This window comes from Hippoglossus hippoglossus, chromosome 19 (assembly GCF_009819705.1).
Source record: "Hippoglossus hippoglossus isolate fHipHip1 chromosome 19, fHipHip1.pri, whole genome shotgun sequence".
Lineage (NCBI taxonomy): Eukaryota > Metazoa > Chordata > Actinopteri > Pleuronectiformes > Pleuronectidae > Hippoglossus > Hippoglossus hippoglossus.
This window is the reverse complement of record NC_047169.1, coordinates 610,874-620,303: the sequence shown is the minus strand read 5'-3', so window position 1 is coordinate 620,303 and position 9,430 is coordinate 610,874. Positions and strand designations below refer to the sequence as shown.

The window sequence follows — 9,430 nt, the reverse complement described above, 5'->3', positions numbered from 1 at the left end:
AAACATTTATTTCAGTTGTTAAAATTCATCTGATCATGTGAATGAAAACACTGCAGGTTTATTTATTACATTAAAAAAATCGAATCGTCCGTCTTCTGAAAATAAATAAAGTGGATTCATAATAATCTGAATAAATGTTAGTGATGCAGAAATATACAGACAGAAGCTTGTGGAGGTGAATGAAGGTCGTTAACGTCCAAACATGAAGGAAGTGAAATAAATACAACATGTGAAGAGTCGCTTCAACAAACTTCACCTTCAGATGCATCAGATCAGAGACAGGAACTTCATCGACTTTATCTTATAAAACAATATCATAAAATCCTTCTAAACTAAATCAGGTGACAAAATAACTTAGAATAATAATTATGGCTTCTTTGATTGTGGACCGAGGGGGGGGGGTTATTGTAAATAAAGTTTTATTAGTGACGTTTCAGGTGCATTCACTGTTCTTGTGGTTTTTGGTTTTCTTTTATGGCTTAACAGTTATTTAATCAAATCTTTTCACAGCTGATAAACGCCTGAACTACATAAAAAATTCAAGTTTAGAGTTTTAAAAACCAAAAGACTGATGAAGTTTGATGTTTGTTGTTTTCTCGTTGAGTCACATGACGAGCCTGATGTCATCATCGAGTGTTGAGCTGCAGCCAGAGGCTGATTAGCCTAGCTTAGCATAAAGACTGGAAACAGAGCATCTGACAGACCACAAACAGAACTCGTATGAGGTCACTGTGACCTTTGACCTTTGGAATCCAATCAGTTCATCTGTGAGTCCAAGTGAACGTTTGTAAAAGATGTGAAGTTAACCCCTCAAAGCGTCGTTGAGATATCGTGTTCACAAGAACAAGATGGACAGAGAACCTGAAGAAATAATGACTCCAACCACTAGGTGTCACCAGTGCGGAGACATGACAAGATAGTATTCAAATTTATATGTTACATATTTAGCGTTGAACAGAGTCTACCTGTTTCTCCCGGCTTCAAGTCTTTATGCTAAGCTAGGCTAACAATCACCTGACATCAGCATGATTTTAACATCAATCTGATTTTAAGTGAGTGTAAATTAACATATTTATGAGTCCTGCAGTGTAAATATTTGAATTAGCGATGGATCAGATTCTACACATTCAAACGACAGAAGCTGTGAACTTCACTTCATACATCAGGACATTAAACTCGTTAATGATCAAAGCTGCCACAGTTAATGCCCATCAAATATTTCATTAGCTTTTATTCCATAATTGCTATGTGCAAACATTAAAAACGCACTTTGTAAATTCTGTGCATACGTGTAAAATCTGTGCATGTTCCACCAGCTCTCTGACCTTTCTTTAAAACTGTTGCAGGTTTTGGTCGCGAGCAGAAAAGAAAACGTTAAACACACCAGCAGCTTGTGAGGGAACACGACAGGAACCGAGCCGACAGAGAGTCAACACAACAGCACAACACAAACGGCGTCCAGTCGACTGGGAGGTCGGTCCGAGGGGCAAAGTGCAGACTGTTTTTAATAGAATCCTGACCCCTCCCCCGACCTATGACCCCTGACGTCTTGACGCTGAACCAGGAGGGCACGAAGCTTCGGTCCCACCCCCCTCCCCCCCAAAACGACAGCTACAAACGACTTCATGCCAACAATATACAGCTTCGACGACTCGTCAACATTCCAGGTAAAATAGCACAGGTTTAAATCCGAGGATACAAAAATACTTCCTACTTTAAGCTTTCTCGTCTTTAGTGATTGAGGCCGCTCACGTGTTCGATACCTCGGCAAATTATATATTTTTCTTTAAACTCACCGCAAGTTTATTCGACCACATTAAGACCCACAGGAGAAAAAAACACTGACTGAAAGACGGGATTCAATCATCACAGGAGACCACGATGGGAAAAGACTGAACAGTCACTTCAAGTAGATTCATGCTCTGAGACGAGGCCACGGAGATCTTCAGCAGGAAACCTCGGAAACCTTCGAGAGTTTAAGAGACTTTAACTAAAGTGGGAGAAAAGCCACAGTCGACTTACAGAGCCGTGTGCAAAGTTCCTGTTCGGAGAAGCAGTGCTTGGTTTCTTGTTGCATTGATTTTTTCTTTGTAACAGTCAATGCCATGGGTTCTGAGACTTGGCAGAGTTGAACCAGCAACTAAACAGAGGCCCGAGGGCCGCTCACCATCAGCCCTGAACACGGGCCAATCATCACCATGATAGAGAGACAACACAGAGAGGGGGGGGGGGGGTGCAGCTGACGTCCAGGTTTGACTCTCGATCGTCATCAACCAGAATCTGAGGTTATTTTAAAGCAAGACTGGGCAAAGTTCTGAATCAGGTTTAAGTTCAAACTTCTCACTGCGAGAAGATGGAGAAGTTGGGACATCAATCACAGCAGGAAGTTGGTTTGTCTCTCACTTCCTGTTTGGTAACAGCAGACGATCTTCTGTTAGAGACCAAGAACCTTGAAGGAACTCACAACTAAACCTTTGTTTGGAACCAAGAACCAAACTGACGACTGTTCCAGGTTCTCTGGTTCTCTGGGGTAGAACTTCCCACAGGGAAGCAGCTGTGGCTAAGGGGTTAAAGTGGTTGTCCTCTAACCAGGAGGTTTGGGTTCAATACCAGTCTTCCCCATCTGCATGCTGAAGGGTCCTTGGGCAAGATACTGAACTCCAAATGCCCCTCATAGAAAAACTGTATGAATGTGACTGTGAAAACCTGTAGTGTAAAGCGCTTTGTGTCATCAAGTCTAGAAAACATCTGGATAAATACAGACCATTTACCATGATGGGATTTGTCTCATCTGTACATCTCTTCTGATTCTGTGGAAACGCAAACAGACCTTGACTTCCTTACTGAGTTCCTGAGTTGAGTTCCTGTGGGTCCTTGGAAGCATTGGGTCAAAAAAGGCTGGTTCTACGAACCACTGAGCGACTCCTTCAGACCGAAGAGTTTTAACGGAGGATAATCTAACGTGTGCTGCGCGGCTGCTCCACTGACCTGCGAGGGCCGATGTCGTAGAAAGTGTAGAGACGTCAAACATGGCGACAGAACCAATGACATGATGTTTCAGTGTGAATTGAAATAAAAGCTGTTGTTGAAAATTTGCCCAGTGAAGCTTTAAATCCTCAGAAGTTGTTCCGACTCTACAGCGAGCTGCTCAGTATCTCTGACACTTGGGCATTGGTTTGGTCGTCTGAATCTACGTCCTGCGCAGTGGCTCCCTCTGGCCCCTCCCCATCCCCCCCAGACGCCGCCCCGTGCGCCTCGACCATCGACACACCTGCAGCCGCCGCCTTCTCTGCCATCTCTCCACCTTCCTCCTCGTCCCAGCCCCTCCTCTCGTGGCCCGGCGACAGCTTGTTGCAGGGCTCTACGAAGATCCTGCGGACGTGGGGCCGTGGCTCCCGCTGTCGGCCCCTCCGACTCTCGAGGACGTGGGAGGCGTGGCTAACGTAGGTGGTGCCCTGTGGGTTGGGCAGGTCCCCGAGCAGGGGAAGGTTTGTTTCTAGCTGCTTGGTGTAGATGCCCTCAGATAAAGACCCGGTGTGACTCTCCCCGCTCTGGCCCCTCAGCCAGCGCTGGGGCCCACTGAAGTACTGGCCCCTGTGACTCCTGGAGAGCAGTTTGCGCTTGGCGGGGGGGTTGGTGAGGGCCCTTAGGGGAGCAACCTCCTCCTGGTGGCTCTTGGACAGGGAGAGGCCCTCCAGAGTCTTGGTGGTGTCGGACAGACCCGGGGAGAGGGGGAGGGACAGAGGCAGGTCTTTGGAGAATCTGGGGGAGAGGGGGAGGGACGGAGAGGTGGGGAGGGTCCTGGACAGGGAGGGCGATCGAGGTAAAGTGGATATAGAGAGAGGGAAGTCTTTGGATAGAGAGGGAGAGTGAGGGAGAAGGGGGGAGGAGAGAGGAGCGTCTTTAGATGTGGGATCCTTCACCGTTGGGGAGAGGGGGGGATCTTTGGGCGGGCAGACGCTGTACCTTCGAGAGAGAACGAAGAGACGTGTTAACAACATGGCCGACAAGGAGGAGGTCAGGTGATCAAACAAACCGATCAGCTGACCTCCGAGCTGCCGTCACCGGAACATCGTGAATTTATCAACGTAAACGGACGAAACGAGAACGAGAGGATACGTCGTGTTCGAGGAAGAATCACAATATGATGATGTCATGTAACTTCCTGACAGGATGTTGGATCAACCAATCAGATGAACTTGTTCCTGTAAACACAACTGACATCAACCGAGGCTCAGGAGACGTTTGATCGATGACGACATGTTTCCGAACAGACGGATGGTTCCTGGTCTCAAGTAACTGAACATCTTCATAAAGGACATAAACTCACCTGAGCTCGTGGATCTGCAGCACATCGGGGGCGCTGCCGCCCAGCGAGTGCACGGCCTGCTGGGACAGGTCCTGGGACGGAGAGTAGAGCAGGTCCAGCTCGCGGGGGCTCAGTGCGTCGCTGGAGTCGTAGTCGCTGTCTGTCGGCAGAAAAACCTCAGAGGAGCCGTCTTCATCGGAGCCAAGCAGAGAGTCTGAGATCACAGATAAAGTTCAGTCAGGTTTATTCATATGGAACATTCAAATATTATCTGTGTTTTGATGAGCGACTCACCACTGATGGCTTTCCTCCTGTGGAGTTCAGGCGAGGGCGAAGGCGTGGGCAAGTAGTCCATGGTCGAGGAGGTGGAGTCGGTCTTTTGTTGGTCGGAGAGACTCTCTGGAGCGTTGGCGTCTACCAGGCAGGTGATCGGTGCGCCGCCACGAGGCTGCTTGTAGCGAGCGTACTGCAAAGCGTCCGTGATCCAACGAAGGTCCCGACGCATTTCGTCCAGTTGCTACAGAAACGCAGAGCGAAACAAAGATACAAACTTTAAATGTTTTTCATCCCGAGTTTTCTTGTACACATTAGTGACTGTTTCTATGCAGATGATATATTTTTGTTTGTTATTATTAAGAGTCGACACAGTATTAAAAACTTTCGTCTGGCAAGAGGTTCGATAAACAAACAAACAAAAAGGATTCTACTGAAATGTCTCGTTCATGAGTAGAAACACTTAAAAAAAGCAACTACTAAATTCTTAATAACTTCTTAATTCTTAATAACTTCCCCCCCACCTGACAACACGCCCCCGTCAGACGCCGTCTACAAACCAATCAGAGTCAAGTACAGGTAGACTCCGCCCACGTAGGTGATGATGACAGGACGTACGCATGTCAGACTAAACTCTTTAGATTAAATTACAATGAGAAACCAGAACTAACAGATCAAAGGAAACAACAAACGTTTCATTTCATCTTGTTTTAATCAGATGATTTGTTGATGAGACGTTTACTGACACAGGGAAGTTCAGTGTTTTACAGTTTCACTGTGTCAGCTGTTGAACTAATGGTTCTTCAAGAGTAGAAGTGAAGAAAGTATGAAAGTCTGAGATTCTCTGAAGAGTTCGCCACCGCCGCTGTTAATGGAGACGACCACAAAACCACAAGGGTGAGCTCCGACCACAGAGTGTGTGTGTGTGTGTGTGTGTGTGTGTGTGTGTGTGTGTGTGTGTGTGTGTGTGTGTGTGTGCAGGACAGAGTGTGAAAAGTACCACGTATGTCATCACAGAAAATGTTTTAAAGAGGTCCTCATAAGTATAGAAGTACAACAAATCACAGTCTGACGTGGGAGGTCCCTGTGTGTGTGTGTGTGTGTGTGTGTGTGTGTGTGTGTGTGTGTGTGTGTGTGTGTGTCTCAGTGAAAGTGGGTTAGCATAAAGATGACGTGATGCCGTCTAATTGGTCGGTTTGTTTAGACTCTTTGGCGTCTGCTGAACTCGACATGTGGCTTTTCTTCTTCGCTTGTTTCTGCTCTGTATCACGCCTGAAGACACGAGGACATGTCAGAGAGACGCAGGACGAGAGACGAGTTAGATTCAAGAAGCTGAGACTTGATCAATTCGTTCTGTTACGTCAGCGTTGTATAAAAAATGATGGTTTTAGGTCTTTTATGCTTCTTATGAAATCATATGATGATAAAATTTGATATATTTTCACAAGATGTGACACAAAAACAGAAGCATCATTAAAAACTGGAGGTAAAATAAATGTCTCTGCTGGAATCAGAATAAATCAGAGTGAATCAAACTCGGCTGCAGATGTTTTCATTTGATGTGGGAGCAGATTTTATTTTTAAACCTTCGTCCTGTTTAAAGATTTCTTCCCACACATATTAAATAATTCAGTCCTGAGTCTTTCACAGCCCAGTTTGTTTCCATCAACTTGTTTCCAGACTTGGTTCCACTGTCTCCAGGTTTTTATAAAGACTTTCATCTGATGAAGCAGCAGAAAACAGACTCAGACGTGTGAAGTGCAGATAAAGAATTCTGAATTATAAGGATTCGACTTTTAGGAACATTTGACCTTTCACAGTGACGACAGGACGAAGAGACTCGTGACAATGATCCAGCAGCAGAGACACTGATGACGTTCAGTGAACAGTCTGCGTCTCACCTGGATGTAGTCCAGGATGAGCTGGTGTCTTTGTTTGGCTGTGGTCACCTCGCTGTCGGTGATGGCCTCCCGCAGTGCTTGCTGGGTAATGAGGGCGTCCAGGTCCAGGACGGAGGACAGACGGCAGTACAGACTGATGAACTTCTCTTTGTAGGTGCAGAAATGAACTGCAGGAAGAAAAGAGACGAGACGACGATGACATCAAAACCAAACTGAAAAAGATCAAACTGCATGAGACGGAAATAAATCACTTGTGTTTTTAATCCAAAAATAAAATATGAATCAGTTTAAAAAACATTTGAAGGTTATTTTGACAGAACAGTAAATGGAGTTTGTTTTTTAACGTCACTCTCTGAGTCATGTGACCTGTGACCCACTAAAACATGGACCATCATCTTTGTGTTCTGCTGATTTCAGGTCGGACGTAAAAAACACTTTGACTGAGTGAAGAGAACGGAGCAGGTCAGTGTGTGTGTGTGTGTACAAAGAGAGAGTATTGTGCAGTGTGTGTGGGTGTTATTGACACATTAGTGTGTGTGTGTTTATGTGTGTGTGGGGGTCAGCGGAGAGGCCGTCCTGCTGGAGCCTGAACACTGATTTAGTGCCTCTCTGCAGACGTGTGTGTGTGTGTGTGAACAGACTGGGCTTTGTTCCTCTCTCACACACACACACACACACACACACACACACACACACACACACACACACACACACACACACACACACACACACACACACACACACACACACACACACACATAAAGTTGATGGACAGACATGTTGTGTGAAATGACTTCTGTCCACTTGCTTCTCGTCTGAATGAACGTGTGAGAAGTTCCCACCTGGTTCCTTCAGCTCAGTCGGGAAGCGTCAGGAACGTTCTCTAATAATCAACAACCTTATTTAACTGTCTTCGCATTAACGTGATTTGATTGGCCGATGATGCATTTCAGCGTCATGTGATGTCACAACATTCAAAGTGAAGGAGCGTGGGCGTTTCCGTGACGATCTGTGTGTGTGTGTGTGTGTGTGTGTGTGTGTGTGTGTGTGTTGTTACCCAGTTCGAACATCGGCAGGGGGAGGAGGAGGAACCCTGACAGGGGGGTGTAGGGGTTGGACTGCCCGGGGGCGGAGCAAACGTCATCGGCCGCCGGCAGCAGCAGCAGGAAGGAGACGCCGTGACCGAGCTCCACCACTTCCTGGCTGTAGACACGGAAGTGACGGGCCTGAGGACGAACACGTCAGTGTCATGTCAACATAAAATCTCCTGGACACACCCGTCTCTGTGGACAGTTACCATGGTTACAGCTATGACCACTGTTCACACGTGTGCGTACCTGGTGCAGAGGTTGGTTGATGAGCTTCAGCAGAGACTTGATCGCCGTCTGCAGCTCGTAGAACAGTAAGGGGGCGTGGCTCTCTGCTCTGGGCCCGCCCTCCTCGCCCTCCGTCCTGCCGTGCTCCGTCTCACCTGCGGCAGCCAGCTTCTGGATCCAGTCCCACTCGTCCCTGAACACACACAGACAGACACACACACACAGGAATGCAGTGTTTCAGCAGTGCCTTCAAGCTCTGAGCCAATCAGATCAGATCTGTGTTACCTGCTCACCTGGTGTCAGCGTGTGTGGCACGTACCTGGAGACGTTGGCGTTCTCTCGGACGCGGGTGTGACAGAGCATGTTGGGAGTTCGCTGCGACACCAGGACTCGGATTTGGTCGACGGAGCTGCTGAGCTTCAGGAAGCCCAGGTAGAGGCCGGGCGCCAGGCGATGAGTGCCGCGCCGCTGGTACGCCAAGATGTCCTGAGGTCAGAGACAGGAACCGTCGTCACTCAACCGGTCACCAGTAGAAACGTGAACCACGTTAAAAACCAACGTGTCGTCCTTCCTCACCTGGATGGTGATGATGAGGATGTCGAGGGCGTACGGCTCCTCCGGCGTGGACAGAGACTTCCTCTGGCTCTGCAGTTTCGTCACCTGCATCCACTTCCCGCTGAACAGCGCGTGCTGACTCTCCGTGTCGTGGATCGTCACCAGCAGCACGTTGCCGTGGCGATCCTTGATGGGCTCGTAGTGGACGCGGCCCAGGTTGTGAGTTCCCAGGAGGTTCTGATGGTTTGTTTAATCGTCACATGACATGAAATCAGTTTAATCTGCGGCTGAGACGACTTGTTGTCAAGGAAACGACACAAAAACTGAAACTAAAGAAAAATTTATTCTGTGATTCTGATCAAGTTTTAGTGACAATAGAAACTTTTTTTGTTCTTTTCATTGTGAAGTAAATGTTGTTGTAGCAGCTGCATAGTAAAGAACTGAATCTAGATTATTTCTGTATTTAACCTGGATTAACTCTGGATTAAGTCTGGATTAACTCTGGATTAAGTCTGGATTAAGTCTGGATTAAGTCTGGATTAAGTCTGGATTAACTCTGGATTAAGTCTGGATTAAGTCTGGATTAAGTCTGGATTAACTCTGGATTAAGTCTGGATTAAGTCTGGATTAACTCTGGATTAAGTCTGGATTAAGTCTGGATTAAGTCTGGGATGTAGTCCTTTGGATTTAGACTGGACTGAGTCTGGATTCAGTCTGAATGCAGAATTAACACCATCATCATATCTGAATGAAACAGTTTCAGTTTTTCTCTCTTTGCTTTGTGTCATTTATTAAACTTAACGAATCCAGTTTCTGGATCCTGACCTGCAGCTGCGCGGCGGCGGTGAGCATCTTGTGTCGAGCCTGCAGCGTGGACGAGGACGACATGGAGACGGACATGCTCTGTCTCAGCCACCGCACGTCCTCCCACATACAGGACAGCTGGAGACAGAGGAGACAGATTCCAAACTTATTCTGAAACGTCGCCAGCGCAAAGTGACGCTGATCCAGAATCACCACAAACACAAAACGTGAGGTGTGTGGCGTGGACGTGAGGTGCGTGGCGAGGACGTGAG

General features: G+C 47.2%; 1 protein-coding gene across 1 annotated transcript in view; it reads right to left on the bottom strand.

Annotated features, from left to right (window-relative positions):
* Positions 1-3,001: 3,001 nt before the first annotated feature.
* The window catches only part of ankfn1 (ankyrin repeat and fibronectin type III domain containing 1), a 48,138-nt gene continuing 41,709 nt past the window's right edge, over positions 3,002-9,430 (bottom strand). The window contains exons 17-26 of the mRNA XM_034570137.1: positions 9,180-9,296; positions 8,376-8,591; positions 8,119-8,285; positions 7,821-7,992; positions 7,541-7,709; positions 6,484-6,650; positions 4,604-4,826; positions 4,331-4,523; positions 3,766-3,966; positions 3,002-3,721 (exon numbers count right to left, since the gene is read on the bottom strand). Of these exons, the coding sequence (XP_034426028.1) occupies positions 3,520-3,721; positions 3,766-3,966; positions 4,331-4,523; positions 4,604-4,826; positions 6,484-6,650; positions 7,541-7,709; positions 7,821-7,992; positions 8,119-8,285; positions 8,376-8,591; positions 9,180-9,296 (1,827 nt within the window). The 3' untranslated portion in view covers positions 3,002-3,519. The remainder of the gene's footprint in view (positions 3,722-3,765; positions 3,967-4,330; positions 4,524-4,603; positions 4,827-6,483; positions 6,651-7,540; positions 7,710-7,820; positions 7,993-8,118; positions 8,286-8,375; positions 8,592-9,179; positions 9,297-9,430) is intronic.